This window comes from Fukomys damarensis, unplaced genomic scaffold (assembly GCF_012274545.1).
Source record: "Fukomys damarensis isolate Sample0158 unplaced genomic scaffold, DMR_v1.0_HiC HiC_scaffold_8, whole genome shotgun sequence".
In the NCBI taxonomy this organism is placed as follows: Eukaryota; Metazoa; Chordata; class Mammalia; order Rodentia; family Bathyergidae; genus Fukomys; species Fukomys damarensis.
The window spans coordinates 31,980,601-31,996,435 of record NW_022900920.1 but is presented as its reverse complement, the minus strand read 5'-3'; the positions used below and the strand labels follow the sequence as shown (position 1 = coordinate 31,996,435).

The 15,835-nt window shown below is 49.1% G+C and overlaps 1 protein-coding gene across 1 annotated transcript in view; it reads left to right on the top strand.

Annotated features, from left to right (window-relative positions):
• The window catches only part of Sufu (SUFU negative regulator of hedgehog signaling), a 102,555-nt gene that overhangs the window by 56,705 nt on the left and 30,015 nt on the right, over positions 1-15,835 (top strand). The window contains exons 6-10 of the mRNA XM_010626509.2: positions 6,237-6,379; positions 6,888-6,973; positions 7,073-7,145; positions 9,906-10,059; positions 11,864-11,975. Of these exons, the coding sequence (XP_010624811.1) occupies positions 6,237-6,379; positions 6,888-6,973; positions 7,073-7,145; positions 9,906-10,059; positions 11,864-11,975 (568 nt within the window). The remainder of the gene's footprint in view (positions 1-6,236; positions 6,380-6,887; positions 6,974-7,072; positions 7,146-9,905; positions 10,060-11,863; positions 11,976-15,835) is intronic.

The window sequence follows — 15,835 nt, the reverse complement described above, 5'->3', positions numbered from 1 at the left end:
CCCATCTACAAACACTTTATTTTCATCTTTTCATTCTCTCACATTTTTTTTCTTTTCCCTTATTACCCTTCCCCTACCCATCCCACCTTTCCTACACCTTTAGCTCCTTTCTTCCCATTTCTAAACCAAAATGATTCTTACCCAAGTATTAAAAAAAAAAAAATGGGACCAGGGATTTAGCTCAGTGTTGCTGTGCCTGCCTTGCAAGCTCAAGGTCCTGAGTTTGATCTAAATAAATAAATAAAAACAAATAACAAAACTTTTCAATGATATAAGATAGATAATGAAACAAATTAGCACATATATATCGAAACAATGAAATGTGTAATTTGGGGAAGTATTTGAACTTCCTGCTTCCTATTTATCGCTCTTCTATTTTTCTTTTTAGCTGTATATTTACATACGCATTTTTTGTGTTTCTCATGTAAGAGAAACCATGCAGTATTTGAGCTTGTGTGTCTGACTTATTTCATTTAACATTATGTTATCAAGTTGCACCCATTTACCTACAAATGCCTCAAGTTTGTCTTATTTTGTTGTTGCTGGTTTGCTTGTTTTGTTTTTTACTTGGTTTATTTTGAGACAGGGCCTCGCTGTATATTTCATGCCGGCCTTGAACTCACTAAGAGGTTCAGGCTGGCCTTGAACTCACGATGATCTTCCTGCCTCCACCTCCTGAGTGCTGGGCTTACAGGTGGGTACTACCACACACAGCTATAATATGATGATTTTAACTCTTTGAAATAGAGTCCTGTCTAGTTCAGGCTGGCCTCGAACTCGTGGCAGTCCTCCTTCCCAGCCTCTCAAGCGTCAGGATTACAGGCGAGCACTACCATGCGTGACGTCTCTTGGGAAGAGATCTGGGAAGATAGCTGGGTCAAATGGAATTTCTAGTTTTAGAGTTTTTTTTAGGACTCTCCATGCTGATTTCCATAGTGGTTGTACTATTTTACATTACCACCAACAATGTAGAAGAGTTCCTTGTTCCCTCTGCATCTTTTGCCCACATTTGCCAATTATTAGTTTTTTTGATGATAGCCATTCTTTCTGGGGTACAGTGGTATCTCAGTGAAGTTTTTCTTTGCATTTCTTTGATGGCAGTGATGAGAGGAGCTTTTTTTTCATGTATTTATTGGCCTTTTGTACTTCTTCTGAAGTGTCTGTTCACTTACATTGCCCATTTTTTTGACAGGATCTTTGGTTTGGTTTGGTTTGGTTTTTTGAGACAGGGTCTCACTATGTAGTTGAGACTGACTTGGAACTCACTGTATAGCTCAGGCTGGTCTCGAACGCAAAGCGATCCTTCTGCCTCAGCCTCCTGAGTGCTGGGATTACTGGCATGCACCACCACGGCCAACTGGATCTTCTGTTTTGAGAGTTCTAATTTTTTTAGTTCTTTATATGTTCTTAATGTTCATCCTCTGTCCCATGGAATAAGAGTCAAAAATGTTTCCCATTCTGTAGGTTGTCTCTTCACTCTGCTGGTTGTTTCCTTTGCTGTGCAGAAGTTTTCGAGTTTGCTATGATCCCATTTGTTCTCCATATTACCTCTTGTGCCACTGGGGCTCTGTTCAAAAAGTCCTTGCCTATGCCTGTGTCTTGAGAGTTGCACCCATTTTATCTTCCAGCAGATTATTTCTGCTCTAACATTTAGATCTTTGATCCATTTTAGATTAGTACATGGTGAGAGATGTGGGCCTAGATTCAATCTTCTGCACGTGCGTAGCCAGTTTCCCCCATACTATTTATTTATTCATTTATTTATCGGTACCAGGGATTGAACTCGGGTCCTTGTGCTAGTGAGGCAGGCACTGGAACCACTGAGCTAAATCTCCCGCCCCCATGCTATTTATTAAGAAGCTGTCTTCCTTCCAGTGTGTGTTTTTGGTCCCTTTGTCAAACACCAGATGGCTGTACATGCCTGGGATTGTTTCTGCTTCTGTTCTGTTCCACTGGCCTATATGCCTGTTTTGTGCTAATACCATGCTGTTTTAATCATTGTAGCTTTTTAGTGTAACTTCGAGTCTGGGATTGTGATACCACATGCTTTGTTTTTGTAACCCAGAATTGTGTTTGCTACTTTGGGTCTCTTTTTTTTTTTTTTTACCAGGGATTGAACTGAGGACCTTGTACTTGTGAGGAAGGTGGTAGAACCACTGAGCTTGATCCCCAGCCCTATTCTGGGTCTCTTCTCTTCTGCTTGCATATAAATTTTAGGATTGTGTTCTCTAGCTCTGTGAGAAATGCTATTGGCATATTCATTGTGACTGCATTAAATCTCTATAACAGAGCTGGGGATTTAGCTCATTGGTTCCACCACCTGCCTCGTAAGCGCAAGGATCCAAGTTTGATCCCCAGTACCAAAAAAAAAAAAAAAAAAAAAAAAAAATCTGTATAACAATTTGGGAAGTGTAGCCATTTTGATTATGTTGTTTCTGCCTACTCAGGAATGGGATTTTGTTCCATTTCCTGATGTCCTCTTTCATTTCCTTTTTCAAAGTGATGTAGAGGTCTTTCATTTCCTTAGGTTAATATCTTAGTATTTAATTTTTATGCTATTGTGAGTGGTATTGCTTTCCTAATTGCTTTTTTAGTGAGCTCTCCATGACCCTGAATACCTCAGATGAGTGTAACTGTGCAGTATTTATTCTTTTGTGAATGGCTTGTTTTTACTTAGCACAATGTATGTAAGATTCATCCACACTGTAACATGGGACAGGTGGTCCCTTTTATTTTCTGGAACAGGGATCGTACTCAGAACCTTGTGCTTGCAAGGCAGGTGCAGCGCCACTGAGCTATACCCCGAGCCCAGGATGTCCTTTTTAAGGCAGATCATGTTCCATTTTACGTAAATACTACATCTTGAAAAAGCCATTTATTTGTCGATGGACATTGGGGTTGCTTCCACTTTTGGCTCTGTGTGTGTGGTGGGGATCAAACCCAGGGCCTCATGTGCTGTACCACTGACTGGACTCACCCCAGTCCCACTTTATGGCTCTTGTGAGTGGTGCTGCTGTGGACATTGGTGTACAGATACCCACTCAAGTCCCTGCTTTGAAGCTTTTGGAAGCTTATACCCAGAATTGGAATTTCTGGATCATGAGGTGGTGGTGTTTAAATTTTTGAGGCAGCTCCATTTCTGTAGCAGCCGTACCACTTTACATTACCGCCAGCAGCATGCAAGGGTTCCAGTTTCTCCGCATTCTCTCCACATGTGCACTTTCTGGATCCATTTTTATTATTGTTTGCAATGGTCGTGTTAATGGGTGTAAAGCAGTAGTAGTTTTGATTTGCATTCTTTTGGTATTGTTTATAGCACAATACATTTTAATTTTGATGAAACACAATTTATCTGCCCTTTGTTGCATGAGCCTTTGGTATTAAATCTAAAAGAATATTGCCTAATCCCAGACAGACGGTTTACTTCTATTTTCTGTATGGGTTTTCTAGTTTTAGCTGTTCCAGTGAGTTACTTTTTGTTTATGGTTTTAAAAAGGAATCCAGCCTGAGTGCTCTGCATGTGGCTCTCCCGTCCTAGCACTGTTTGCTGAAAAAACCATTGCTCTTCCTTTATTAAAGTATCTTGGCACCCTTGTCAGAAGTTAGTGGCCATAAGGGTCCAGTTTTATTTTGGGCTCTGATTCGGTCACATTGATCAGATGCCTCTCCTAGGCCAGCGGCCCTGAGTATCACTGCAGCCCTGTAGCAGATGTTAAGATTGAGAAGATTGGGCTCATTGTGAGCCCTTGCCTGGCGTGTATAAGGCCCTGGCTTCGATTTGAGCACTCCCAAAAAATTTAAAACAATTAGTAGTAAAATGGGAAAGGTAAAGTTCTCCAACTTTGTTCTTCTTTAGGTCTTTAGGTTTTTGTTTATTTTGAGGGGCTCTTCTGGGTCTTTTGCATTTCCACATGAATTTAGAGTCACTTTATAATTTTGTTTCTTTTTTTGATTTTGAGCCAGGCTCTCACTATGTAGTTCAAGCTGGCCTTGTCCTCACAGCAATCCTCCTGCCTCAGCCTCCCGAGGCTGACATTTACAGGCATCTGACATTTTTATGGGATTGTGTTGAATCTGTACATTGATTTGGAGAATCCCACCAGCATAAAAATATGAAGTCTTGCTATATGTGAACATTGGATGGCTTTCTATTTATGAAGATCTTCTCTAAGTTCTTTCAGCAGTTTTGTAGTTTCCAGAGTACATTTTTCATTTATTTTGTTAAGCTTATCCCTAAATACTGCATTCTTTTGATGATGTTATGAGGAAATATTCTTAATTTCACTATTAGAGAGTTTGTTGCTAATATATAGAAAGGTAAATGATTTTTGCATATTGCTCTCATACCCTGCAACCTTTCTAACCTTGTTTATTGGTTCTAATCATTTGCATTGCTAGCTTATCCCTCCTAGTCTGGATGCCTTGTATTCCTGTTTCTTCTCTAGTTGCCCTGGCTAAACCCCCATGCAGAGTAGAGTAGAAGTCATGAGAGTGGCCTGCTCTGTCTTGTCCCTGCGCATAGAGTGTAATTCAGTCCCTCACCAGCAGGTGTGGTGATACCTGTGCAGTGTCTGTAGATGCCTTGTCCCACCAGCTCGAGAAAGTTCTGTCTATCCTAATTAGACTGTTTCTATCATTTAAAGGTGTTAGAGTTTGTCACATACCTTTTCTGTGTCCGTTGAGGTGATTGTATTAATATTTTGAAAACCTTTATTCTACTGATATATTGAAAAATAATTTTTTTCAGTGCTTGGGATTGTACCTTCACACTGAGGTACATCTACTTCCCTCCCTTTTTAAATTTTTCATTTTGAGAAAAATTTTCTAGTTGCCCAGGCTGGGCTCAAACTTGTAATCCTCCTGCACAGAGTACTGGGATTATAGACCCTGTACCACCATGATTTTTTAGTTTGTTTGTTTGTTTTGGTACCAGGGATCTAACTCGGGACCTTGCACTTGCAAGGCAGGATGTGACACCACTGAGCTAAATCCCCAGCCCCTGTTTGTTTTTGTTTTTTGAGACAGAGTCTTGCTGTGTGGTTCAGGCTGGCCTTGCACTCACTGTGTAGCCAAGGCTGACCTCGAATGCAAAACAATCCTCCTGCCTCAGCCTCCTGAGTGCTGGGATAACAGATGTGCACCACTATACCCAGCTTACTCTTTTATTTTTTAGGAGATTTTGTATAGATCAATATTAATCATTGTCTAGATGTTTGGTAGAATTTACCAGTAAAGTCATCTGGACTTGGACTCTGTGCACGTACGTGGGTGGGTGTGTGTGCTTGCACTGGTGTGCACGCTAGAGGTCATTTTTAATTATTAATCCAATCATTTTACCTGTTGCATTGTTTCTTACTCATGGAGCAGGAGTCAGGAAATGTGGGCTTCTTGTGGGCCTCCTGGAGCTGCACCCTGTCCTCTCCCCATCACTGTGCCATGTTGCTGATGAGGTCAGAACATCCCGACCCTGTCTTGGATGGGAAGATGGTTGTATAACATCACCTGACACAGGAAGGCCTTAGTATTCAGACTAAGACAAGTTCAGGCTAGGGTGTGAGTGTGTGTGTGTGTGTGTGTGTGTGTGTGTGTGTAAATGTTGGTAAAAAGAGATCTCAACTGTTTAGATTTTCAAATCCTAAGTGCTATGGTACAAACATTTAAGGGGCAAAGTAGCTCTTGTGCACTGATGAAGTGAGCTCTAAAGTGTATAATTAAGTGAAGTATGCAAAATAATGTACTTTCATTGTGTTAGAAGAAAATGGAAAGGAACCTACGGATACTTGTGAGCTGGCAAATGTGTGTGCCTTGGGTGCCCAAGATAAGAGTCGGTGGCAGGACGCCTAGTGCTATGTGGGTTTCTCCTTATGGTCATGCTGCCTTAACCGGTGAGGTGCTGGTGCCTGTGGAGCGCAGCGGTGAGGCTGTGGCGGCTATTCCTCTGGAGCCTGCTGTCCTCCTGCCTGCACACTCCGCCAGAGTGCATGAGGCGCTGCCCAGATGCCGTAGCAAAGCCTCCTGTATGAGTGGGGGTGTTTCGGAGCCTCTGGGAAGCTGTTGGTCTTTACCCCTGCAGCCCAGCTGAGCGGGCTAGTTTCCTTTTGGCAGCCTACAAGCTCCGTGCTTCCATCTGGAGAGAGCGCTCTTTCCTTCCACAGGGGCTGCCCAGGAGACAGGGCACCCCCAGTGCAGGCTCCTGAGGCCCCAGGTGCCACGGTCTGTCTCCCGTCTCTCCACAGAGAACACCTTCTGCAGCGGGGACCATGTGTCTTGGCACAGCCCTCTTGATAACAGCGAGTCCCGAATCCAGCACATGCTGCTGACAGAGGATCCGCAGCTGCAGCCCGTGCAGACGCCCTTCGGGGTGGTCACCTTCCTCCAGGTAAGTGTAGGCACGGCAGGAGGGGATAAAGGAGCACGGCTCCTGCTGGGCTTCTCCAGCTTTGGTTGGGCCGGGTCAGGAAGGGCAGTGGGCTTGGGGGAGAGGAGCTGGCAGGGAGGGGATTTCAGACCTAAAGGCACGCTGTCTGGGCTGCGGGCACAGGACTTCCCAGGGGAAGCCAGCTCCAGGTCGGCCTCGCATGCCAGCGTGGAGGTCTGTGTGCAGGCTCACCTGCTTTCCTGTGGGGCCACCTCCCTGACCCTCCCTTGCTTTCAGAGATGGGGCCTGAGTTAGCTCAGGCCCTGCTTTTCTCCTCTGCTGCCGGGAGCCAGGCTTATTTTAGCCAGGCCTGAGCCATATGAGGACCTGGCTGTCCCATTGCTGGGAGCCCCTCCCTCCACAGGGAGCCCCCCACCTGCTTTGAACACCAGTGGGTGAAGCTGGGTGGCTGACCTTGGAGGCCTGGGGCAGCCAGCAACAGGCAGTGGAATCTTGTCCCGGCCTTCAGATTGTTGGTGTCTGCACGGAGGAGCTGCACTCAGCCCAGCAGTGGAACGGACAGGGCATCCTGGAGCTGCTGCGGACTGTGCCAGTGTGAGTGCGGGCCGCGTGGGGCCAGGCTGCTGTGCTGGGGGTGAGGCTGGCTGCCCTGCCGCAGCCCCTCATTGCCTTCATTCCCCTTTCCTCACACAGCGCTGGTGGCCCCTGGCTCATAACGGACATGCGGAGAGGAGAGACCATATTTGAGATCGATCCACACCTGCAAGTATGTCTGAGTGAGGGGACCTTGCTAGCCACTGTGCCCAGGCCACTGTAAGAGGACACTGGATTTCCTCCTGGGAGGGGAGCAGATCTGTGGGGGTGAGCAGAAAAGTGCAGCATGACTTGGAATTTGTCCCCTGAACATGGCAGGTGACACAGGGAGCAGAGATTTCAGCCCCAGAAAACATGTCTCGGTCTTGTGTGTTTTTTCATTTAAAAAAAGATGAATTCTATTGTATTTTAATTATAAATCAGAGCAGGGATTTAGGTCAGTGGTTCTGCCACCTGCCTCATAAGCACAAGGACCTGAGTTCGATCCTCAGTACCAAATAAATAAATAAAATTATATATCAACTTTAAAAATTAGACCAGCAGCAGCTAAAGATAATAAGCATAGTGGATGTTGCTTTCCTGCCCAGGATTCATTCCCCCACTTTCCCTTCTTGAGAGCACAGGTTTTCAAAGAGCCACTGTACAGGCAGTGGCCCAGGTGACAGTGGCCCGTGGCCTAGCTGCAAGGTGTGTGCTGGTTATTTCATCACCTCTCCGGACATGTTCATTCTCCGCCCCGGCCTGGAGAGCGTGGCACCCCTGGGTGTGTGAAGGGTCTCCAGCCCCTTGCCATGGCCCACCTGCAGTGTGTCAGTGCCATCTTTAGTGTTTTAGAGGAAGCGCCCCTCCAGCATGCAGGTGATTTTGAAAACCCTCAGAACATCACCACCTGTCCTGTGGGCCATGAGGAATAGGAGCAATAGACTGCTAGCTCCTTCTACCAGCCCTACCACTGCCCTCTCTGAAGCTTTCATACGTCTGTAAAGCTCTGGCAAGTCGCAAGCTGATGCCAGGAGTTTCATGTCCTACAGAGGGAGAGGTGGCAGGTGGCTATGTAGCCTGCTATTCCTGGGTTCGTTACCGCAGGCCTGTGAGTTCTTGGGCATGAGTCTTTTTAATTCATACATGATGTACCTCTGTTTTCCTAGTGCCTCTAACACTGAAACTTTCATATTGCTGCCAGGTTGCTCTGTTGTCTCTACATTAAACTTAATGTCTTTGTATCCTCTGCTTAAGCATGAACCAGGAAACCATGAAGGCAGTGTCTCCCTAAGCCCTTGTTCTGCAGCCATACCGGTCCAGCATGGAGGACTGTGGGCTGCTATTTAGCCACTGTCATAAATGCCAAGTACTCAGAGTGAGCCTGGTCCCTTGAACTGGTAGGGTAAAAAACCACCCTTTTCTGCCTACCAAGAACTGTTCTCTTCTCAAGTCTGCCGGCTCCCTTAGACCAGCCTGCAGGACGAGCAAACCATGGGAGAAAGTGCAGCTGTCTCTTCTCATGGCCCAGGTGCACCAAGTTTGAACCCCTCTGTATTTGTTTGGGTCTTTCTGGGGTCTGCTTGCCATCAAGAGCTGTCTCATATTTTTTTTGATCTAAGCCCTGCTACCAGGCCAATTGTGATGGTGCATGCCTATAATCCCAGCACTCAGGAAACTGATGCAGGAAGCTTGCCATGAGTTTGAGGCCAGCCTGTGCTACATAGTGATTTCAAGGCCAGCCTGGACCATACAGTGAGACCCTGTCTCAAAAAAAAAAAAAAATCACTTTAAGCTGTACTACTAACCAGCTGTGTGCCTAAACAAGTCCCTGACTTTTCTGTCTTAATGCTTTCTTTTTACTTATAAGGTAAGTGAGCTACTAGGAAAGCCAAGAAATATTTGTCATCAGTTCTTTGCCTAGGTGGGGGCTTCAGGGCAGCCAGTGGAGAGGGAGAACGCAGGCTCCCCCCGAGCAAATCAGAGCCTGCGTGCTCTCTCAGAAACCCCAACTTGGCCCAGGCTGATGGCAGCACTGGAAGGGAGGAAAATCTGATAAGGGGAGGAGCCACTGTGCCTGAGCCTCCCCCACGTGGGCCTCTGGCTGAGAACGGGCCAGTATGGTGCTTGTGGAGACCTGGGAGGGGTGTTGGAAGACAGGAAGTGCAGCCTGTCACAGGAGGCTTATTTGGCTGCGTGGCTGTTTGTGGGCCAGGTTATTAGTGCCTTTCAGATGACCTTTGATCCAAAGCCCAGCATTACAGAACTATGTTTCGCTAGAAAACCGGGGAATGTTTTGAGTACAACTCTTCCTTGAGGCTATTTGGAGAGGTTTGGACTCCACAGTGCCAAGGCCTGCACAAAGATGGGGTTTGGGGGTGGGAGGTGTGCAGATGGTCACTGCCCTCAGGCCCATGTGGGCCTAACAAGTGAAAAGCAACTGAATCCAGACCCCTTTGGCCGTCTGCTCTGGGATGGCCACGCCCTCTAGTTGTTAGAAGAGGCAACTGCACCTCTGAGTTTCCTCGCCCTTGGCAGGTTCCACCCTGCCACAGTGCACGAGAGAGAGAGTGTGTGTGTGTGTGTGTGTGTGTGTGTGTGTGCGCGCGCGCGCGCGTATCTGCATCTGTATCTGTATCTGTATCTGTATCTGTATCTGTATCTGTATCTGTATCTGTCTGTCTGTCTTATTACAGGATCCAGAGGACAGGAAGGACTGTGCCCTTCCTTAAGGAAGCAGATCCTGTCATTGCTATGTTGGCCGGGTGGGGGTTTGGAACGAGGCATGAAGGCTACTGTGCTGGAAGGCTCAGAGTCCCTGCCCTTGCAGCAGCTGTCCATGCTTGGCCCCTGAAAGGGCTCAGCCTGCTGAGGATGGTAGCTGGAAGGGTGGTGGTAACTTGGGCCACCAGTTTTCTGAAGGAACTCTGGCTGTTTGGTTCTTTTCAAGCAGGAAAGAGTTGACAAAGGCATCGAAACCGATGGCTCCAACCTGAGTGGTGTCAGTGCCAAGTGTGCCTGGGACGACCTGAGCCGGCCCCCGGAGGACGATGAGGACAGCCGGAGCATCTGCATTGGCTCTCAGCCCCGGCGGCTCTCTGGCAAAGGTAGCAGCTGTTGCTGGCCTTCCTTCTTCCTTTTCAGTCTCATCCTAGAGAGCTAGCTAGCAGTGGTTTATTTCCTGGCCTGCTAAGCAGAAACTGAAGTCTTTTTTTTTTTTTTTGGTACTGAGGCTCTAACTCAGGTCCTAATGCTTCTGAGGTGGGTGGCAGCAACACTGAGCTAAATCCCTGACCCAGAAAATGAAGTCTAGAAGCAAGGACGAATTAAAGGAACTTTATTGACCCTTTTCTAGCTGTTTCCTGTGTATATTTCAAATGCATCACTAGCAGAGACCACTGTGTTTTCACTTTTCCCCTTTGATCTGAGGTCATGGAACAGTTAATATAACCATAGAACAGTGAACAGGAAAAGTCCACAGTCTACTCAAGAGCAAGAGAAAAATGTCAGCCACCCACAGAATTGCCACACAGCCCACCTCTGGCCCGAAGGCCATGCCATATCCCAGGATCGCTGTCCTTAGGCCCTTCAGGACTTCAGTGATGGAAGCCTGAGTATGAAGCCAGCAGTACAAGGGGCATGATAGCTTTGCCCCCCACCAAAAGGAATCATTTAGGTACCTTTGACAAAAGGAGCAGTTTAAGAAGTGGTTCGTAGACTTATCCACAATTTTAATCATTATTGGCTATTTTTTAAAATTACGGTTGCCAGGGATTTAGCTCAGTGGTTCTACTGGCTGCCTCACAAGTGCAAGGACCTGAGTTCAATCTCTGGTACCAAAAAAACAAAAACAAAAAAATTACAACTCATGCCACCTGCCTCACAAATGCAAGGACCTGAGTTCGATCCCCAGTACCAAAATAAATAAATAGATAATTAAAAATTACAACGAGGCACAGTGGCACAAGCCTATAATCCCAGTGCTCTGGGAGGCTGAAGCAGAAAGATTATAAACCTGAGTCCAGCCTGGGCTACGCAGTGACTTGGTGAGACCCTGTCACAAAAAATTAAAGTGGGGTGGGCTGTAATTCAGTGCTAAGGCCCTAGATTGAATCCCCAGTACCAGGGGAAATTTTTTAAGTTAAAAAATAAAAATTATAATGGTAATCCTTGCCATAGTAACAAGTCAGAGAAGTTAGTAACCTGTCTTCCCACCCTAAGCCCACCCTTTGAATAACTAGTGTTCATTTCCTTTTTCATATGTGTTTGTGGTGTGCAGAGGTAAATCTTAGATCCGTTTCTTCATATAGGGAAAGAGACTAGTAAGCTTCAGTCCCAGCAACATCAGAACACCTTGCAGAGAAGTAATCGCACCAGGGCCTACTGTCTCACCTCACAGTGCTTGCCGTCTCCTTGGAGATGGAGCTCCTGGTATAGAGCAAGGTGGAAAGATGATCTTAGGCAGCCCAGGCCCCAGGCAGGGGCTGCAGGACCAGATACTGGTTGTCTCCCCAGAACCCATTGTGGCAAGGCCCGTGATGCACTTGCCAGCATCCACTTCAGCAGAGAGAATCCCTGGTGGTCTGGGTGGTGGCAAAGGCCTTGGTAGTCATTCGCTTTCTGAGACAAGGCCCGAATGTCAGAAAGGAATGGGCAGTGGTGAGTGCCCTTTTGAAGCCAGGGGTTGGCCCCTGACCTCTGCAAGATTGGTGCTCCTCAGACCCACAGCGGCCCCTTGGAAATGTGGTGCCCTGTCCTGTCTCCTCACAGGCTGCGCTCACTCACCCGTCCCAGCCAGGTGCCTGGACAGCATGGCAGCCTTTCCTCAGTACATGCTGAGCAAGGTTCAAGAAAGAGCAGGGTGGCTGGGAGCCCAAGGGACCATCAGGCAGCTCAGTGATGTCATTGCAGACACAGAGCAGATCCGGGAGACCCTGAGGAGAGGACTGGAGATCAACAGCAAACCTGTTCTTCCACCAATCAACCCTCAGCGGCAGAACGGCCTCACCCATGACCGGACCCCGTAAGTTCCTGTGTCCCAGGACAGTTTTGTCCTGAGGGACTGTTCCTGTGAATTGCATGAGGAAACAATGCCCGTGGCCCTTTCTGAGTGAACCAGGGTCTCTCGCTTTAAAGGCAGGCATGGTTGGAAGCCTGCAGATCTGTGGGTCTTAGGAAAGGGCCTCAAAGGGGACCCAGTGGAGCAGGAATATAAACAGCAGTAAATATTTACGTGGGCTATGTGAACAGACTGGAGGCCAGGTTGGGGCAAAATCTGCCCTTGGGCCTCCCAGCCTTGTGGGACCCATTGTGCTGAACACGGTTCCTCTCTTATCTCAGCCTCGGCCAGAGTTGCCCTTCCTTCCTTCCTGGAGCCTGGTCTCCGGCTGATAGTTGCAACCCAAGGGACCTCCCTGTCTAGCCACCCCCATACTGGACGCCTGCTACTGAGGCCCTTCTTCCTGCCTGCCTTCCTTCCTTGGGCCCCAGGGGAGGGAAGAAAAGTCCTTCACAGGCCTTTGCTGCCTGTCTAGGAGCCCTTCCAGCCCTTGGAAAAAGACCCCAGAGGTCTGATGCACTTCCTGGCAGCCTCTCTTCCTCTCACAGGGAGCAAGTGGTGGGCAGGGATGGAGCTGGGCACCCCCTTCTGCCCTTAGTCCCAGGGCAGCTCTTGGGAATAGCTGCTGGCAAGGGATTCCTGGGAGCTGGGAGCTCAGAGCAGGAACCTTGCCTGCCAGGAGTGAAACTGCTGTGCCTTGGACTGAAAGGAAAGTCAGCTAATCCTGTGAGACCAGGGTGATCTACCTGTCTTCTGAGAAGTCTTCATTGCACACTTGCTATGTGGCAAGCGCAAGTCCCAGGGGCCATGTGGGATGCACAGGCTTGTCCTTTCAGGGTGCACGAACGAAACAGTGGACTTTGAGTGGCAGAGGCTGGCTGTGGTCTCAGTTTGCCGCTGCTTTGTAGTCCAGCTCCAGGTGCTGATCATGGTCCCCAGAAATGGCACCGATGCAAGGACAGACGGCACGATCTCCGGTAGTTGGGAAGGGTGCCCGGGAGGAGGAGGACCGTGAGATGTGTCCTGGAAGTGTAACAAGCAGGAAAAGCTGCTGCAGGGGCTAGAGCAGGAGGCCTGGCTGGCTAAGGTTGAAGCTGCAACCCAAGAGCAGGTTGTAGAGTAGGGAGAATTACTCTGTGTGGCTCACTTGACTCGCCTGCCATCGAGAAGCCAGGAAGTTCAGGGCTTGGAGAGGCCTTCATTGCCATGGTGGCTTCCAGCTGTGGCCAGTGGGCCTCTCCAGCGAGCAGCCCTGAAGTAGCTCACTTGAGGCACCTGGGTTTCCCTGGCAGCATCAGATGGCTAAACTAGGTCATAGAACATTGGGAATCTCCTGCTGAAGTCTGGACTGCATCCTAAGGCCCCCTCTCCTTCCTGGGCCCTGCACTCTGGGCTTCCTTGGCACTGTTGAACTGGTAGGCTTGAGGTTTTTTCAAGCTCGCTGCCTACAGTGTGGAGGGTTGCAGTCCAGATGGTCTCCTGCCTCTGGAAGGCCAGCTTGTCTGGGCAGAGGGCAAGGCCTCCTGCAGAAATGCACCCAATTGCCCCTCTAGTATGTCAGGAACAGGCCTGAGATTGTATCATTGTATCTTATCCATCATCCATCCACCCCCACTTCTCTCTCCCTCTCCGCTCCCCTCCTTTCCCTCTCTCTGACTTGGGCATACTTCAGCTACTGCACAACTAGGCCCCCATGGGGGCACAGATTCTGTTCCTGTGGACACCTCCTGACAGGGCAGGACAGGGTTCTGTACACCAGGCAGAGACTGCAGCCTACAGCCCTTGGGCTCAGTTATCCTGAGATGCAGAAATGGAAGGTAGCTGAGTGTGGTTCTGCATCCCTACATCCTAGCACTCTGGAAGGCTGAGACAGGAAGATCGAAAGTTTAAACCCAGCTTGAGCAACTTAGCGAGACCCTGTCTCAAAAAAAAATATAAAAACAGGACTGGGGGTTTAGCTCATTGGTGCAGCACCTGCCTGGCAAACACGAGGGCCTATGTTCAATCCCCAGAACCCTACCAGGCTGGGTATGTAGTAGTCCTGTGCAAAGGACCTCAATTAAATCCCCAGTACCAGGGAGAAAGCAAAGTTGGAAATGGATCATGGCAGTTCTCCCGGGCCCTCTCCCTCCCACCAGTCTGCAAAGTGCTGAAGGGAGTCGGGCCCTCCTCCGAGGTGCTCATCCCCAATCTGTTAGCAGGTGATAGGCAGTGGCACACTGTCCTTTGCCGAGTGCCTTCTCCAGCAGCCCTCAGGCTCCTCAGACTGCAGCTCCCTGTGCTGCCAGGCTCCATGCAGACCAGCGAGCACAAATAATATCTGTGTTGCTCACTCTGGGGCCTGACCTGGTTTCGGACAGTACATGAGTTGTGACTGAGAGAGCCGACCCAAAATGTGCGGGCGCAGTGTTTGCCACTCTCCTGGCAGGAAGCAGCCATTGAGGCCTTCTTTTGTGTGTCTGATTTCCTCTTAGGATTTCTGGGCTGGAGAGCTGTGATACCTGGGTCTTCGCAGGTCTGTATGTGGTCCAAGGAGGCTCCTGAGGTGATTAGAGGTTCAGGACAGCTGATGGGCCCTGGGTGCGAGCAGGTGGGCTCTGGCCTAGTTGGGGGAGTCCACTCACTCCTCCCTAGCGGCCAGCATTTCCATAAGCTTTTCCTGTGCCAGGTAATGCTTCCAGACCTTATACCCATGTTAATTCATCCTTGAGTCACTCTAGAAGTCGTCTCTCTCTCCCTTCACACACATGCGTGTGCACGTGCGTGTGCACGCACATACCAGGGCCTTCACAACGAGCCACTTCCCCTTTTTCACTTGTGAGACAGGATCTCACGGAGTGGCCTGGGCTGGGCTCAAGTTTATAGTCCTGTTGCCTCAATACTGAGGTGACAGGCAGGTGCCACCACACCTGCTCACAGACCTTTTACAGATGAGAAAGCCGAGGTGTAGAAAAGCTAAAAAGCGACTTGCACTTGGGACATTCTGCTGCCCACAAAGGGTATGCTGTCCCTTGCCTTGCCCTGGGGATTCCATGAGACCCACAGACTGTCTCTGTGGTCCAGTGACCCTCACTGGTAGAAGTCGTGGAACTAGTTGGAGCATGTTGACACCACGGAAGCTCATTTACACCAGGATTACTTTTGTACCCAAGGCCTTGTTTTCTTTCTGTTCAGAAACAAACACAAATCCATCACTGGCCACCTCCACCTTAGTGCAAGGCAGTTTCTTCTTTGTGGAGGCCCAGCTTCCTGCTTCACAGACAGGCAGGCCTCTTTGGGTGACCTGCTTCTCCCCACTCACTGTTGCCAGGCCTCCAAGAGCCCGTCCTTGGCCCTCTTTGGGGCTTCTTCAGCATTCACACCCCTTGCTCCAGCCGTGAAGTGTGTGTCTGGCTTTTCCCAAGATGATCGGTTGAGGAGAGCCTTCCGCTTGCTGGTGCCTCCCTTCCCACTGGCTGCTTGGGTGAGTCTGGGATGCACGGGGAGCAGAGGAAGCAGCCCCTTTCTGCCACTTCAGGACACTCTGGCCCAGCATTTGTAGGGACCTGGAGTGGGGAGATTCTGGGCACCCTGTCTGTCCGTGGTGCGTGGTCAGCCAGAGTCTGACTCTGACCTTAGCGCCCATCCTGTCCACGCTGTGGGTTGGTGCACACATGGGAGGTTTGCATTGCTGTGAGGCGTCACCCAGATGCTGGAGGCCTGCATTAATTAGTATTCTGAGCCGCCTCCTCGTGAGCCCAGGCCTCACGGAGTAGGGAGTGCCTCGGGAGCCCTCGGTGAGCGGCACGTGGTGAGGCTTGGGTGTGTGCACTGGGGGGGGGGGG